Below are 18,864 nucleotides of genomic sequence, written 5' to 3'. Positions count from 1 at the left end.
ACAAATTTGGAGGTATCACTTCATACCTATTAGAAATGACAATTACATATATCTAAAACCAACAGCTAATATCATCTGCAATGGGGATAAACTAGATGCATTCCCAATAAGATCAGGAGTGAAACAAGGATGCCCATTATCACCTCTACTATTTGACATTGTACTAGAAACACTAGCAGTAGCAATTAGAGAAGATAAAGGAATTGAAGGCATCAAAATAGGCAAGGAGGAGACCAAGTTATCACTCTTTGCGGATGACATGATGGTCTACTTAAAGAATCCTAGAGATTCAACCAAAAAGCTAATTGAAATAATCAACAACTTTAGCAAAGTTGCAGGATACAAAATAAACCCACATAAATCATCAACTTTTCTATATATCTCCAACACAGCTCAGCAGCAAGAACTAGAAAGAGAAATCCCATTCAAAATCACCTTAGACAAAATAAAATACCTAGGAATCTACCTCCCAAGACAAACACAGGAACTATATGAACACAACTACAAAACACTCGCCACACAACTAAAACTAGACTTGAACAAATGGAAAAACATTAACTGCTCATGGATAGGACGAGCCAATATAATAAAAATGACCATCCTACCCAAACTTATTTATCTATTTAGTGCCATACCCATTGAACTACCAAAATACTTCTTCACTGATTTAGAAAAAACCATAACAAAGTTCATTTGGAAGAACAAAAGATCAAGGATATCCAGGGAAATAATGAAAAAAAAAAACACATATGATGGGGGCCTTGCAGTCCCTGACCTAAAACTATATTACAAAGCAGCAGTCATCAAAACAATTTGGTACTGGCTAAGAAACAGAAAGGAAGATCAGTGGAATAGACTGGGGGAAAGCGACCTCAGCAAGACAGTATACGATAAACCCAAAGATCCCAGCTTTTGGGACAAAAATCCACTATTCGATAAAAACTGCTGGGAAAATTGGAAGACAGTGTGGGAGAGACTAGAAATCGATCAACACCTCACACCCTACACCAAGATAAATTCAAAATGGGTGAGTGACTTAAACATAAAGAAGGAAACCATAAGTAAATTGGGTAAACACAGAATAGTATACATGTCAGACCTTTGGGAGGGGAAAGGCTTTAAAACCAAGCAAGATATAGAAAGAATCACAAAATGTAAAATAAATAATTTTGACTACATCAAACTAAAAAGCTTTTGTACAAACAAAACCAATATAACTAAAATCAGAAGGGAAACAACAAATTGGGAAAAAATCTTCATAGAAACCTCTGACAAAGGTTTAATTACTCATATTTATAAAGAGCTAAATCAATTGTACAAAAAATCAAGCCATTCTCCAATTGATAAATGGGCAAGGGAAATGGATAGGCAGTTCTCAGATAAAGAAATCAAAACTATTAACAAACACATGAAGAAGTGTTCTAAATCTCTTATAATCAGAGAGATGCAAATCAAAACAACTCTGAGGTATCACCTCACACCTAGCAGATTGGCTAACATGACAGCAAAGGAAAGTAATGAATGCTGGAGGAGATGTGGCAAAGTAGGGACATTAATTCATTGCTGGTGGAGTTGTGAACTGATCCAACCATTCTGGAGGGCAATTTGGAACTATGCCCAAAGGGCGACAAAAGAATATCTATCCTTTGATCCAGCCATAGCACTGCTGGGTCTGTACCCCAAAGCGATAATGGACACAAAGACTTGTACAAAAATATTCATAGCTGCGCTCTTTGTGGTGGCCCAAAACTGGAAAACGAGGGGATGCCCATCAATTGGGGAATGGCTGAACAAACTGTGGTATATGTTGGTGATGGAATACTATTGTGCTAAAAGGAATAATAAAGTGGAGGAGTTCCATGGAGACTGGAACAACCTCCAGGAAGTGATGCAGAGCGAGAGGAGCAGAGCCAGGAGAACATTGTACACAGAGACTAATACACTGTGGTATAATCGAACGTAATGGACTTCTCCATTAGTGGCAGTGTAATGTCCCTGAACAACTTGCAGGGATCCAGGAGAAAAAAACACCATTCATAAGCAAAGGATAAACTATGGGAGTGGAAACACCGAGAAAAAGCAACTGCCTGAATACAGAGGTTGAGGGGACATGACAGGAGAGACTCTAAATGAACACTCTAATGCAAATACTATCAACAAAGCAATGGGTTCAAATCAAGAAAACATCTAATGCCCAGTGGACTTACGCGTCGGCTATGGGGGGTGGGGGGGAGGAAAAGAAAATGATCTATGTCTTTAACGAATAATACTTGGAAATGATCAAATAAAATATATTAAAAAAAAAAAGAAATGACAATTACTGGAAAGGATGAGGGAAAAAAGGTACAAATAGTGAACTGGTCCAAACTTTCTGGAGAACAATCTGGAACTATGCCCAAAGGGCCACAAAACTGCATTATCCTTTGATCCAACAATACCACACCTAGGTCTGTACCCCAAGGAGATCAAAGAAAAAGGAAAAGAACCTATATATAATATTTGTAGCACTTTTTTTTGTGGCATCAAAGAAATGGGAAATGGAAAGCATGCTCATCAGTTGGGGAATGGTCAAAGACTTGTGGTATATTATTGTGATGGAATACTCTCGTGCTATTAAAAAATGCTATTCCTGACCAGATCGAAAAACTGATTAATTCTGAGTGCAAATAACTTTTCTCCAGTTTATTTTTTTCCTGATAAAGCTAACCTGGAAATGTTCTACATGATTTCACATGTATAATTGATATAGTTTGCCTTCTCAGTGGGTTGGGGAAGAGTATCTAGAACTAAAAACTTAAAAAGAATATTAAAAATAAATATTAAGTTAAAGGAAAAAAATATGCCTTCTCTGCTCCTCCCAGAAATTAATATAGTTGATAAATTTCTTAAACTTGGTATCTGGTTCTCCAAAGTTGAGTTTTCTATTCCAGCCAATTCTAAAATGCTTCAGAGCTTACTCCAAGGATACTGGAGCTAGTTGAATAGTTTGGCTTTGAGAGTGAGCAAGATTGTCCAGTAACCCCTTTTATTTATAAGGTGTGATTTTTTTAAAAAGCCACACCATATATTTTTAAAAAGCAAAGAAATGGACTCACCCAACCCCCTCCCAAAAGGCCGGCTCCCTGGGTGAGCAGAGTCCTTCAGTAGCTGGATCATCTCAGCATGGGGCATGCTGGGCAGTCACAGCCGAATGGGAGCCGGCATGGCTGGACTCAGGGGTATCTGAAAAAGTATAAAACCACCCCCCACTTAGCATAATCAACTCATTGGGAGAGGTGGGGGAAGGGAATTCCTAACTGACTGCTTGTATCCCACTCCCCAGAAAAGCAAGTCTAACCAATCCTTAAGCCTCCCACATCTCTCTCACTATTCTACCCGCTCAGTCAAGGACTTCTCTTCAGTGAGAAAAAATTAAGGCCAATGGCCTGAAGTCTCTCTTCTTTTTGCTTCATCTCAAAAAACCAGAAATCGTCTCCCACTCTTTTCTCCTTTTCCTCTCATCTTTTGGCCTTAAAACTCAATTATCCTGTTGTATGTTGAACCCTTTCCTAGTGGAGTCTTTACTATTGCCTTCAAACATGTCTAATTCTCCATCTTTCTTAAAAATAAAAAAATGGGACTGCTGTAGTTCAGTGGATAGAGAGCCAGGCCTGGAGATGGTAAGACCTGGCCTCAAACTGGGCCTCAGACACTCCTTGGCTGTGTGACCCTGGACAAATCTCTTAATTCCAACTGCCTACCCCTTACCCCTCTTCTCTCTTGGGACCAATACTTAGTATTGATTCTAAGACAGGATGTAAGGCTTAAAAAGTAAATAAATAAATCCACTCTCTCAAGTCACTATCCTAAATCTTCCTTCCTTTTCTCAGCCATATACGTAGAAATAGACATCTCATATTAGCTCCACTTCCTCTTATCTCTACTTCTAAGGCCTTTAAAATCTAGATTCTGGCCTCACTCAACTGAAATTGTTCTCTCCAAAGTGACCAACCCCTCTCTCAATGGCCAATCTCTTGGATAATGCCCTTCTGTACTCATGTCAACATTCTCATTCAAACCCTCACCAATTCCCAGTTGGAATACTGTGGAATACTGCAATAACTTCCCTCCTTCAAGTCTCTCCCTCTCTAAGTCATCTTCTCAGCTGTTAAGGCTAGAAAGGGCCCTGGCACCCTGCTACCACTCTCACTTCAGTTGCTGGCTAATACATGTCCAAGATCAAAGAAAAACCCATCTGTACAGTATTTAAAACTGTCTAGCCTGAGCTCCTCCTCTTTATACCCCTCCTTGAAGTCTATGATCCATCAACACTGACTTGCTTTAAGTTCTTAGTATATACATCACAGTCCCATCTCCCACTCTGTGCTGTTGAATAGCTCTCATGCCCAGAATACTCACCCCTCTGGTTTCCTTCAAAACTCACTTCTAATCCCCTCTACAGGAGGCCTTTCCTGGTGCCCCTAAGTGGCCCTTCCATCTAGTGTGTGGATAGGTCGTGTATGAAATTAGTTATTTATATGTCTCTCAAATAGAACACAGGGCTCCTTTCAGGCAGAGACTTTTTGTTGGAGGTGGGTTCCTTACTGTGTATCTCTCCCAGCATTTACTAACCTTCTCCTCCTAGATACTGTCTCCTCTCTGGGCTTTCATGACATCACTCTTGCCTGGTTCTTTTCTTACTTTTTTAACCACTCTCTCAGATTTCATTGGCAGCTCATCATTTCAGGACCCCTTCGTGGTATTCTCTTAGTGACTTCTATTTATGTCCCACAGATTTAATTCTAATTTTCTGTACTGCCTAATGGACAGCATCAGTTAGATATCCTGGAGACATTTTCAAACTAACCATGTTGAAACTAGTTCTTATTCTATTTCTCCCAAAACTATTCCTCTTCTAAACTTTCCTATAGAAAGTACCCCAAATATTCCAATCTTCCAAGTTTATAACTTGAGGGTGATCTTTGACTCCTCCCTCATACCTGGCATAGTCATGATCATTTACTGAATCTTGTCATTTCTAACACCAGTAAAATTTTTTACATCCAACTCATTACTCATAATCAAGACACAGAACCTTAGTTCAGGCCCTCCTGACATCTTACCCAGATTACTGCAACCACTGACTAACTGGTCTCCCCACCACAAATCTCTCAGATGAAACCATGTCCCATTCCTCCTGAAACTCCAGTGGCTTCTCTACTACATTTAGCAAACATAAGTTTCTCTATTTACTTTTTAAAACCTTTCACAACCTGGTGCCAATAATCTTCCCAAACTCAGTGCACAATAACCCAAATTAACTGGTCTTTCTCTCTGCCCTGCAAATACAGCATTCCTTATATTTCTGGTTTAGCTTTGGTGATCCCTAATCTGTAGAAAAGCCTCCCTTCACCTCATAAATATTCTCTTCTTTCATCAAGTCTCCCCTGATCCTAAATAATAGCACTTTCTTCAACACAACATACTTTGGAGTTAACTATTTTGTACAGTCTCTTTTTTAATCATTATTGCATTAGAATTAAAAGTTCCTGAGAAGAGAAACTGTTTCACTCCTCTATATAGCCCTGGTACCTAACACAATATATAGCAGGTATTAGTTAATAGCCCTCATTTAAACAAAAGCCTTCCCTGCTGGGCAATTATCTAGATACATGTTTTAGAAACTCAAATATCACTAAGCCTAAGAACAAACAACTACAACTACTAGTGGTAGTAACTAGGTTCTTAAATTAACATCTAATTTACTGGTTAACAACAAATAATTTGTTGTATTTTGTCAAATCAAATTCAAGATTATTAACTAGCCAAGCTTGGCATTTTGAGCCCAAATGCTACCTTGGCCATTAAGTCTTTTGAGAGTTTATTTCTCTTTTTCCTAATTTGTAAAAGAGAGGTAATACCTTCTCCTCACAGGTTGTCTTCCAGCTCAAATGACACAATAGGCAAAAGGTCTCACAAACAATTCTAAGCTTTCCTCCTGTTGATCTTGCTCCTATGGCAGGCATGTTACATGGTCCCTAAGGTGCTATAAGAGGCCTTTTTAACTCATAGGAATGTCCAAGAATGAATTAAGTAAGAGGAAAGAAAATGTTTTGGAATAAAAGAACATTCAAAATAAATTCACTAGAGGAAAAACTGGAACCATTATAATTAATACGTGCCTCTTTCCCTGATGTCTAACACAAAAATTCAAGAGTAAAAATATCTTACTAAAGAAAAAAAAACCCAGAACAAGGTTAAGACTTTGTTCTTTTCTTGCCATGTAGGTCTCCTAAATCTAGCAAGGTTATTAGCAGGATAGATAAAAAACATCTTTTGTTTGTTAAATGCTCATGCTAAGTCAGTATAAATTATGCAATAGTCGCTACTATATGACACAGAAATAACTGAACACTGGAGTAAAATCCCTACTAACTATACCATGATGAGACTTTTTTACAATAATAAACTCAGGATCCTGCCCTAAAGATTAAGGCTTGAAATTTCTCTACCACTTAACCAGAAGGAACAAACTAGAAGAAGCCATGCTTCCAATTCCATCAGTAAAACATTAAATAATGCTGGGCAAGGTATGAAGATAACTAAGGTCTGGTTCTTGATCAACCAAAGTCATGAAAATTCAGTCACTAACAGATCTGATTTCCAAAAACGAGCCATTGTTTTGCAATCTAGCCCCAATAGCAGACAGACAACAACAACAGTGGCCAGTACATTTCTTGCCAGTGCCATCTCTCCTACAGCTTCTCCTGAAGTCAGGAAAAAAAAAAGAGTACAAAACTAAGGAAAAAAATCATGACACTCCAGCAAAACCAGAGAGAAGGCAGCCAGTATAGAAGAGATCCCACTCTTAGTTCTCTAGAACATGTAAAGATCCATGGAGAGGATGATCTGAAAAGCCAAACCCAAGTCAAGGCCTGAAGAAAAGAATTTCCAAAGACAGATATGAGGAAAGAAATGTGTTCTGGAAAGGGTGGGCTAAGAAGAGAATAGGATATAAGAAGAAACCAACAGAGTAGAATTTACAGAAAGCAAGAAAGGTCAAAAATGGTAGAAGAGGGGAAGCGAGGTGACTCAGTGGTTAGTCAGGTTTGATGACAAGATTTCAAATTTGGCCTCAGATACTTCCTAGCTATGTGACCCTGAGCAAGTCACTCAACCCCAACTGCTTACTTAGCTCTTAGACTTCTTCTGCCTTGAACCATATTTAAAATCAATTTTAAGGGGGCACATGGGTAGCTCAGTGGATGGAGAGCCAGGCCTAGAGACGGGAAGTCCTAGGTTCAAATCTGGCCTCAGACACTTCCCAGCTGGGTGACCCTGGGCAAGTCACTTGACCCCCATTGCCTAGCCCTTACCGCTCTTCTGCCTTGGAACCAATACACAGTATTGACTCCAAGACAGAAGGTAAGGGCTTTAATCAAAAAATAAATAAATAAATAAATTTTAAGTTGGAAAGTAAGGATTTAAAAACAAAAATAAGAAAATGTAGAAGGGAGGCATGTTTTAGAGTTCATCCTAAAGGCAAATAAGAACCACCTATCAACACCATGGGCTGGGGAGTAATGGGGTTCCCCTCATGTAAATACATTAGGAGGATTTTGGCAAATATATAAATGATGCTTTTGAAGTAAGATGGCAGACACTGAACAATTAGTGACTTTGAGCTGTATTCAATTAAAGTGCTAATTATCTATGCTATTCAAACTCATAACAACAAGTCTCCTATGCTAATTGCCACCTCAAAATGCTTTTAAATAACAGCGCCATCAGTGGACAAGTTGATTCTAGAGGCCTCATCAATGAAGTTAAGAGTCTTAGAGAGCCCCAATCTCCTTGCCAACCATGAATATCAAAGTCTAGCTCAGGATTCAAGAGCAGAGGTGGTAAGGAGGTAGCATTTTGTAAGTGTGCCTCTGGGCTTTGAAATTCAATCCCTCAAAAATTACAGCTTCAAAGAAAACCTTTACTTGGAAACAAGCTGAACTAGAATTCCTGGAAGAGATGAGTTTAAAAATGCTTTTTATAAATTAAATTAGAGAAAAAAATGAATAAGAAATAAAAGCTATGGAAGGAATTGGAATTAGAATTAACAGCTCAGTATAGTTGGTACAAATATCTCTCATGCAATAAACTGAAAATTATAATGGACTACATGGAAACTAATGACTTCAAAAAACAAAAAGTATTAAAACTAAAAGATTTTTTAAAAAGCTGAAAAGTATCTCAGCAAAAAGAAATAGTCTGAAAACAGATCAAACAAATCAAGGAAGTATTTTTTTTTAAATCACTGGAAAGCCTAAATGTTACAGACCAAAAAGGAGTCTATCAAGAAATCTTAGGAAGCTGTCCAGATCTCTTAAAATCAGAGCAAAAAGTGTATGTAGAATAAATCACTTCCTGAGAGAAACCACAAAAAAGGGAAAATTCCCAGGAAGATGACAAGCCAAAATCTAGAACTTTAAAGATAAAATACTGCCAGCCAACAGAAAACAAGGAATTCAAGTCCTGAGATACCAGTGAAAAGAGAATGATCACTGCGGATTTAGCAGCCACAACTCAAAGCACAGAACTAAGCATTTTTTGATATTCCAGAAGGCCTCAATTAGCACATCTCAATATAATCCTACAAGGGAAAACAATGGATTTATAATGACATAAAGGACTTCCAAACATTCCTGAAAAAAGACCAAAGCTGCCTGGAAACTCTGAAGTGCAAACCCAGGAATCAAGAGAAACATAAAAGGATAAACATCATCATAGGAGACTTAATCGAGGATTGTAATGAAATGTGTGTCCCCTATAAGTCCATCAGTATCAAGTATCAAAAACAAAGGGACTGAGAAATGGCTTGCTTTTTCAGGAAGAATTGGAAAGTAAGAGGAATACTACACCAGAGGAGCAAAGTCTGGGAAAAGTATCTGATATAATCAGGGTGTGGAGGAAGAGATTTGTGAGAAAAGTCAGAAGTTTATTGTCTGAAATATCTGGTCAAAAGACGAAAAGGACACATACATGTGCACATGTAGGTGCATGTACCCCACATTTTATTCAACAAAGAAACAGAAAGGGGAACAAGAACTAAGAGAGGGATGAGAGGAACAGTGAAGTGGGGGGAAACAATTCTAAGCAAAACAAACCCCAAGATTTACAAATAGGTTTAGAAATTGAGAGGCTGCCATTCATTGGAGAATGGCTGAACAAGTTCTGGTATATGATTATGAAAGAATACTACTGTATTTTAAGAAATGATGAAGACGATAAAGGAAAGGGTAGCTAGATGGCTCAATGGAAAGAACCAGCCTTGAAGATGGAAGGTCTTGGGTCTGGATGTAGCCTCAGACTACCCAACTGTGTGACCCTGGGTAAGTCACTTAACTCCTATTACCTAGCATTCCTACTCTTATGTTTTAGAATTGATACTAAGACAAAAAGTAAGATCTTAGGGGAAAAAAAGATGATGGCAGAGATGACCTCAGAGAAAGCTTGTACAAACTGATTTTAAAATGGGGGGGGGGGGGGGAGGAGAAGGACAATCTATACAACAAAATCATAAGAAAACATCTCATCAAAGTTATGACCAATTATGATTTCTAGAGGGATCATAAGGAAAAACACATTACTCAATTTCAGACAAAAAGTGGTGGATTTAGGGCACATATACTGAGGTATTTATTTATTCTGGATACAGTCGGTATAGGAATCTGTTTTCTCCAATTATATGTAACAGGCACTTTCTCAACCAGGAAGATAAAGTTGATTTTTAGGGGTTTTTAAAGGGGAAATGCTAATATTAAAATGAAAGGGAAGTTTTTGTTGTGTTTTTAAAGTCATCCTCATTTGATACAATTAAGAGGCATAAATGATAAAATAAATCACCATGATACAGTGGAAAAACTCTGGACTGGCCGTCAAAAGATCCAGTACTCATCTTATTTGTTAATAGTTTCTTTGTACCTGTTTTCCCAGTTGCCATATATGATTACAACTACTCCATAAAATGGGTAAAAAATTAAATGAATTCCCTGGTGAAGGAAGCTCAGTTCTAGAAAACATTAGCATATAATATCCACCCTCTGCCTTCTTGGAAAATGTCATTTGTGCAACTGTCAATAAGTAATTTTATTTGATTTACAGAATAAGCATTTGTAAAACATGAGACTCAACACCTTAAAGACAAGAGCCCCTCGATAAACACTTGCTAACAGAGTTATACAAACAAATGTTTTACCAACTCATTTATAAATCACTACAACACATAAATTCAGTTTTATACATCTATGAAAGCTTTAAAAAAGCCAGTGATGACTCTAGAGAAGACTGAACAACTTATTACAAAAACGTTAAAGCATGTTATTGAACTGATTCAATAGAAATAGAACATATGCTTTAAACTTTCTTTTGTTCCAGCAAATATTCACACATGCTGGTACTTGTACAAAATGTGAAGCATAAGAACAAGTGTTTTTTAGACTTAAAGCAATAAATAAAAGTTCTCGAGGAGACCTATTTTCCAAATAGGCTGTGAGTAGTTGCAAAAGTTTTGGCGCCTAAACATCCCTCTGCTCCTGTTTGCCTCCCTCAAAGAATATGACCTAATGCTGTATCCTTACCTTGTATGGATCAAGTAAAAAGTCATTGAACTTGCTCGGCAGGGCATGCTTCCTCACCAGTTCATCCTCTACTACCCAAGGAGCATTTTCACCCGTGCCAGCACGAAGAGCATTATGGCGGATAAAGTAGCGCAGAATCTCTTTGTTGGGTGGCCGCTCTGTGCGAATCAAGCTGTCAGCAGGGACATTGCTGATGATCTAGAAAGTCAAACAAAATTGGTCACTGAGGAACAAATGATATTAGAGAGTAAGAACAATATAACTTTTAAAAAGAGAGAAGGGTACATAACATATTTAAGGATTCTAAGATACAGGTTGTTCTCAAGGACTTCTCAAAGGTTCTCAGCATTATAAAGGGTCTCAGATACAATCCACAATCCTGACAAGTGGTCATCAAATATCTGTATGAACAGAAAACTCACTAGCTAAGGAGACACTCATTCCAATTTCAAACAATTCAAAATATTAGGCAATAATTCCTTATACTAAGTTCTAGGTCTATTTCTCTTCAACTTCTTACTTATGATACCAGTTATTTTCTCCCTGGACCTATATAAAAATAAATTAATCCTTCAACTATGGGAAAACAACTCCATTTCCCCTAAAGTTTGTTTTTCTCCAGAATGGCCCCGATACCATCTATAGAACAATGCTATCAATTGCCATAAAGGACAAATTGTTAATTTTAAATATAAAATGTCACCTTAAAAGGAATTCTTTCAATTCAAGAAAATGCCTCTCCACTATATACTTAACTGCAGAAATTCTGAGAAAAAAAAATTGAAATAGAATAATTCGCAATAGAAATCTATAACTTGACAAAAGACTAAGCTAAATATGGTACATTTCCTCTTCTCAAAAGTATTTAAAGGAAGTCCAGCTAAATGGCTCAGTGGATTGAGAGCCAGGCCTAGAGATGGGAGGTCCTGGGTTCAAATGAGCTCAGATACTTCCTAGCTATGTGACCCTGGGCAAGTCATTTAACCCCCACTGCCTAGCCTTTACTGCTCTTCTCCTTAGAACCAATACACAGTATTGATTCTAAGACAGAAGGGTATGGGTTTAAAAAATATATATATATATATTAAGGTAAAGGCTGCTGTGACTCCAAAGGTAAGCTTCCTGTAGTAGTACTATAGTAAAATATTACCAACATAACGGCAGGACTGGACCAAATGACCTATTATGGTTCCTTTCAGCTCTAACATTTATTATGTTAGTAGAGAGAATTGTATTTGCAATCAAGAATTTGAGGCTCATCTATCTTACAAATCTCTCAATGGAGTTGATATCTTGAGTTGATAATTTGCTTCATTTTAATTTAGGATTATCCTCAGGATTGTCAAAAATTTAAGTCTTTAGTATTGAAGTTCAGAAGTAACTACTTTTCCATCAGTTATCATGGAAAAAAACATGTTCTATTAATAAAGAATCTAAATAGTTATCATTAACATTTCCCATAGTCTATTATATTTTATACATTATATATACATTACATAAAATACAAATATAAGCACAATAAATATATATTATGGAAATATACCTAATAAATATAACAGTGTATTTGTTACATTAAATTTACTATAACACACATTTATATTAATTATATTGTGTATAAACACAAAAATAATACCATGCTGTACAATTAACATAATATGGCATGCATCAGTTAAAACAATAACTTATTTTTCTATTTGCATTAAATAGCTATATTATATATTAAACAATACTGCATATTAATGTACTACATGTAATAATATAGAATGCTTTTATTATAGCGCATATGGCTATTAGCAATGTTCAAATTATTTTGAATTTACATTATATTATTGATATGCTAATATGTAACAATAGTATGTGACTACATTAAGAGTTTTTCTCCGGTTCTGCTTACTTCACTTGATAATAATAAAAATTTTCCGTGCTTTTTTGGACTTATTATAGTCAACATTTCTTAGAGCATAACGTTGCATCACCAACTGATCAGCATTTATGATTATCTAGCATTGATACTACTTCAATTCCCAGTATTCAAAATGTAGTAGGTCCTTAATAGACCTTCATTAATTAGTATATTTGCGGCTCTTGTTATTCACCTCCTTGAAGTATATGCCCTGCCCCAGAATTTCTTTGTGTATTTCTAAATTGTTTTACAGGTGTAAACCTTAAAATTTCTCAGACTTATGAATGTTAGGGGTTTCCCCCATTGGGGAATCTTCTACTTAAAAAAATTCCCTAGCAGATGGTGAGAACTCTACTTGAATGTGGGGGCTCCTAGCTATGGGAGTGTCCCTGCTCCACCCTACTTAAGACTGCTTCCATGCTTATGGAAGGGACAGGAAGTTCTTTGAGTCATGACTGTTTTAGAATTGATACAATGGGATACTAAGTACCTATAAAGGTGGGGCAACTTGTAAACTACTTAAACCTAAAAGGGTGATAACTTATTCAGGTTTTTATTTTTTCCTGACTTACTAAAGAGATTAAAACTACTCAGCTGTGAATTCAAAATGGGCGGTCCTTTAGAAACATCTACAGTGATTGGTAAGAGCTCAGAGAAGAGCAAGAAATCTCGATTTCTGACTCTCATTCTGAAGGAGAGCTCCTTGAGGAGCTCCTCTGAGGGACTCTGTCCCTCTGGGGTAGGAGCTCTGGAGGCTCTTGAGAGAGGCCCTTTGAAACAATCTCTGGCTGGAAGACTCTTTGAGGAAGGGTGCTGGCCTGGTGTCACTGGTATCCTTGTTTAGTCAGACCTTGTGGTGAGTGTTAAAAAACTGACTGATTTCTCTTTTAAGACTCAGGTCTAGGCCATATTGGCTTTGAGGCCCTTCATACTTATTCCTTTTTTACTCTCTCTCTCTTTTCTTTGATTACTCATTGTATTGTTAATTAAAATCTCTATAAAACCCAATTGACTTGGGTATTTGAATAATTGGGAATATTTCCCTGGCGACCACCTTATATTTGATTTAAAAACCCAAGACACTCTAGTGAAACATATTTCTGCGGTCAAATTTACTCACCCTCTCTTATATCTATCACAATTTATATCTTCCACTATTTTAATCACTACAGTTTAAGACCTCAACCATTTTAAATCTCACACAGGATGGTAAGACAAGTTCACAGATGAACCAGCTCTGCATTGTCTTTTGACAATATTGACTTTTCTCATCTTTGCCAAAGCTCAGAATAGGTTTGATTTGTATTTCTCTTATTGCTAGTGATTTTTTTGTATATTCTTTCAAAGTTTATCAGTAGTTTAAGAGACCACCTGAAAATTGTTCATATTGTTGACCACTTAATCTTGTGAGGCTTTTATTTTTATATATTTGCTATGAGTATGTATTCCATATAAAGATCTTTCTTTCCCCAATTAACCAATTCCTTTCTTCTGCTAGCTGGCAGTTATTTTATTCATCCAGGTCTTAAAATTTCTTGCCATTGAAATTATCCAGGTTATCTTTTATAATTTTTATCCCTTTTTTTGACTACAAAATCATTCCACGAGCTATAAAAAGTACCTAATTTCATTCTCTTCTAAAAATTTTTAATGGTGTGATCTTATATATGCTGGTTGTATATGTGATGGAAATTGCTAGTCTAACCCTAGTTTTCTCCAGCCTGCTTTTCCACTTTCCTAGCCAATTATGTCAAATAAAGAGAGTTCTTTCCTATGTCATGATGTCAAATAATTTTGATTCTTCCTTTTCTAATCTGTTGCAATGATCTACTTTTTATTTTATTAATATTTTAATTATCTTTGTTTCCCTAAGTAAGTTGTATTCCTTTACTTAGCTCTGTAAAGCACCTTTCTTAGTAGTCTGATTGATATAACATTTGTATATTAATTTTGGAAGTATTGTCATGATGCAGCATGAACACTATCTTTTAACTATTTAAATTCTTTAATTTTTTTCAAAAAGTATTTTGTAACCACAGAACTACTGAATTTTGTAGATTTATGAGTTTGATTATTATGATGAATAGGATTTTCCTATTTATTAGTTCCTAGATTTTGTATTATGATATAAAAATACTCTATATATTTTTTTATGTATTTATTTTGTGTTCTTCCACATTACTGAAGCTATAAAATGTTTCAATGAGTTTTTTGCTATTTCCTTAAGTAAAATGAAATAAACATTTTCAATGTGGTTAAATTTTATTCAACTTTTTTTCTTTATAAAAGTTCTTTGTTAAAAGGGAAAGCTCTCTTGAAGGCAAGGATGTTTTATTTTTGTATTCACAATGCCCTATACAAAATTGGAATTAATATCTACTGATTAAAAATAAGCTTGAAATCTGGAAATAGTATTTCATTGCTTTAAGGTCAGTCAGAAGGAAAGAGAAAGTGAGTTCCATTCCACAGTATGGGCTAGGAAAAGACAGCACACCTGATAAGAAGTAATAAGGAGAACAATAGAAAGGGAAACAAATAGAACAATCCCTAAATTCCTTAGGAAAAAAAGGTGATAGAAATCAAACTTATACTGATTTCATCCAGAAGACTTTACATGCCCAAGATAAATCCTACATATATACACACACAGTAATACAGCTGCTCACTTACCCCCAAAGAGCTCCAAATTCAGTTGCTAAAAACCCCAGCACCGCCTCAAGCAATGAGCACCACCACTAATGGTTAAAAGTTGAAGGAATCTTCCTTCCTGACAGGTCTAGGGGGATTGGAAGGAAAGGGAGGTCTCTGATCCTGCAACTGGTAACTATTTTTTACTGAAAATTGTGTTTACTTAGGTTCCCAGCTTTTCTTAAACTTATGACATACCAGCTGAATAACCTGGTGACTTCTCCACCTTGTTATTTTCCCTGATATTTCTGGGAAGGAAGAGGAAATGCTCACATACCTTCTCTTCATTCTGCAGTTTGACATCATATTTGTGAGGCAGAAATTTTGGAGGAGCCCATCTCTTCTCCCCTTTCTTTAGGGAAGTAGGGAGTTTTCTAGGAGACCTGCGTGCCCTGTCACCTGAAAGGACAAAGAAAACTGAGTTAAGGAAGAAAACAGAACAACTTATTTTACACTTAAGCAAAGGCTACTTATAGATTCCTAGACAATTTTAAAAGATACTTTTCCAGGAGTACAAAAATTTTTTAAATTAAATTTTAAATAAAAATGGTTTTTAAAAACCAGACAATTTAGTCTAATGGTAGGATAAGAGGAGGGTGGAAAATGGTTCGCCCCTTTCAATCTTAACTGGCAACAACTTACTTAACTGGAAAATGGTGGTGGGAGAAGGACCTCAATGTAGTTTACACCTGCTCAGATTCATTAGTTAAATCAAGGGCACCAAAAGAACTTTCCTGCTGCCTCTTATCTTAAATGCTTAGGATTCAGACCAAAACCCATAAGACAGATTTTGTTAATGTATATACCTGACCATGTTTTCAAGACCCCATCAGCACATCTGCCATTGAAATGCTACTACTAGGTCTGTATCCAGAAAAAAGTAAAGGAAAAAGGATGTATTTCTACATAAATATTTATAGCAGCTCTTTTTGTGGTAATAAAGAATTTAAAAATGAGGAAATGCCCATCAATTGGGGAATAGCTGAATAAGTTATAGTATGTGATGATGATGGAACACTGCTATGCTATCTGGATAAAATAGTTTCAGAAAAACCTGGGAAGACTTATATGAACTGAGGTAAGGTGAAGTCAGCAGAACCAGGGATCACTGTATAAAGTAAAAGTAATATTGTAATGATAACCAACTGTAAAGGACTTAACTACTCTGACTAAAACAGTGATTAAAACAGTGATTCAAAACACTTCCAAAGGACAGTGATAAAAAATGTGATCTGCCTCCAGAGATAGAACTGACAAACTCTGAATACATATTGAAATATACTTTAAGAAAGAAAGAAAAAACACTCTTATTTTCTGTATTAGAATCAATACTAAGTATTGGTTCCAAAGCAAAAGAGTGGTATGGCCTAGGCCAGTGATGGTGAACCTTTTAGAGACCACATGCTGTGCCCCCCTCCTTACTCAACACAGAGGGAGAAAGCCCTCCCATTTGGCTCCTGGGCAGAGGGGCAAGTGAAGTGAGGAAAATGTCCTCAGCAAGTGGGGGGGTGGGGGGGGGTCTGAGTGTTCGGTTCCCCTCCAACTGCCACCTGTGAGCTGCCCACCTTACCCCAGATGAGGAAGGAGGAAGCATTCCCATTGGTCTGCTGGGCAGAGGGGCAGGGATACATGGAAGAGAGGGAGAAAGGGAGCAGTGGAACTGCCAGAGTCCCTTCTGACTTTCTAGTAACCAGTAACAAATTGGAGAGGAGGGTGAGGCACACCGCAGGCAGCAGTGTGTGCGTGGGCACCAATGTGTATGCACGCTCTATGTGTCATTTTTGGCACACATACCATAGGTTTGCCATCAGTGGCCTAGGTAATTGGAGGTAAGTGACTTGCCCAGGGTCACACAGCTAGAAATTGTTTTGAGGCCACAACTGAACCTAGGTCCTCCCAACTCCAGGTATGGATCACTGTCCACTCTGAGCCACCTAGCTGCCCCTTGAAATAAACTTTAAAAATTTTCCTTATTTTTGCATTTGTTTTTTTTTTACAACATGGATAATATGGATATATAGAAATTTTATGACTTTGCATGTATCGTTGCTATCACATGGCTTGCCTTTTCAAGGAGAAAGTTGAGAAGAAGAGAATTTGGAATCAAAAAATATTTTTAAATGTTAAAATTTTTTTTCACATGTAGTTGGAAAATAATTAAATAAGAATGTATTTAAAACAAAACTTCTCCCCACTGTATTACATTCTTCATCAGTGAAGGTACTGTCTCATTCTTTTTTTCTGGCCCCTCTTAGCAACTGAGTCTTCTCATAGCCATGCACAGAACCAGGAGAAATAGCCAACAAAAAGGACTTCAAAGCTGCCTCCTTATCTAACTGCCTAGGGTGCAAAGTTTAGTGGTTATTCTTTATTCAATAAACTCTTCACAGGTTAAAGGAAAGACCAGTTAAAAATACTGTCTGAGGTATACAAATGAGATTTCTGAGAAACCCCAAAAAACAGGCTTCTGACTATAGACCCTTGATTAAAACTAACGCTATACATACTAATACTATCTCTCCTGCCTTCATCCTCTTTTAGGACTGGATCCTTCTTTGGAAGATCCTGGGCCACCTGACCAGAGTTCTCTTTATCACTTGATGGGGAATCACAGGCACCATCAGATTTCTTCTCAGAGGTTTCCTCATCTACCTTCTCCAAAGGATGAATTTTCACAATCTTTACCTTCAGCATTTTTTCCTTCCCAACCTATGAAAAGAAAACCAAAACAACAAACAAGCAGTGTTTAGTGAAGGAGAGGCACAGCTTATTACTTCATTAAGTCACATTATCTGAAGCTAGAAGACATCTTAGAGATTTTAATGATAGAAACGGGATTAAAATCACACCCCTTCTATTCTCCTAGGGATGAATACCTTTTGGTTAAGCCTCTAGCAGTCTTTCCCCCATATAGAAGCACTATTTCAGAGACATATGGGAATGCTGAAGGAGGTCAATTAAGCAGCTCCAGACTGAAGTAGGTACTCACCTCAAAGTCACACTCCTCTCCCACAGCATACTTGGTCATGATCTCCAGCCAGGCAGTATCAACTAACTTCTCTAAGGAGATCGTGTTGTGGTGGACCATCTCCAGCACAAGCTTCTCATACCAGACAGGGAACTCCTCCTTCAAGCTAATCGAAGATGTCACTCATTAATAATCTTCTAACAAAACAACCAACACCAGCTCTTTGATCAAGGTAATATTACTGGCTAGCACTCAACAATCATAGCACTCAACAAAAATCATTCTTCTAAACAGCCAAGTGACAACTGCTTAGCTACTACATTTGAAACAAGGAAAATAGAAAAACTAATATTCAAAGCAGAATTCTATCTATCCAGAAACAATCAGCAAACATTCATTAAAATAAGCTAAAAGTTCATGCTCAAAGGTAAATTATTCTCCCAGGGACTATTTATTCCCACTTTATAAGTCCATCCTCTAACCTTCCATAATGAACAGACTAGAATAGAGGGAGTAGGGTGTAGTGAAAAGGACACTAGGTTAAAATACAGAGGGGACCCGAGTTTGAATCCTCACTCTAACACTTATTAGCAGCTATGAGATTCGTGGAAAGAAATTTTGCAAAATTAGAAGAGGCTAGAGTTAGAAGAAGGATCATCAAATTGATATTGAAAGAGGACACACAAAAATTATAA

The 18,864-nt window shown here is 36.9% G+C and overlaps 1 protein-coding gene across 2 annotated transcripts in view; it reads right to left on the bottom strand.

The window, feature by feature from the left end:
• Positions 1-18,864, bottom strand: part of BAZ1B (bromodomain adjacent to zinc finger domain 1B) — a 64,610-nt gene that overhangs the window by 28,839 nt on the left and 16,907 nt on the right. The window contains exons 3-6 of one of the 2 annotated variants that reach the window (XM_007486005.3): positions 18,191-18,335; positions 17,727-17,910; positions 15,479-15,600; positions 10,611-10,808 (exon numbers count right to left, since the gene is read on the bottom strand). In XM_007486005.3, the coding sequence (XP_007486067.1) occupies positions 10,611-10,808; positions 15,479-15,600; positions 17,727-17,910; positions 18,191-18,335 (649 nt within the window). Of the gene's footprint in view, positions 1-10,610; positions 10,809-15,478; positions 15,601-17,708; positions 17,911-18,190; positions 18,336-18,864 lie in introns of both variants that reach the window. The other variant, XM_001366710.4, reaches the window with a different exon arrangement.

The sequence above is a fragment of the Monodelphis domestica genome, chromosome 2 (genome assembly GCF_027887165.1).
Source record: "Monodelphis domestica isolate mMonDom1 chromosome 2, mMonDom1.pri, whole genome shotgun sequence".
NCBI classification, from domain to species: Eukaryota; Metazoa; Chordata; class Mammalia; order Didelphimorphia; family Didelphidae; genus Monodelphis; species Monodelphis domestica.
The sequence above is the reverse complement of the archived record's forward strand: the minus strand, read 5'-3'. Positions and strand labels throughout refer to the sequence as shown.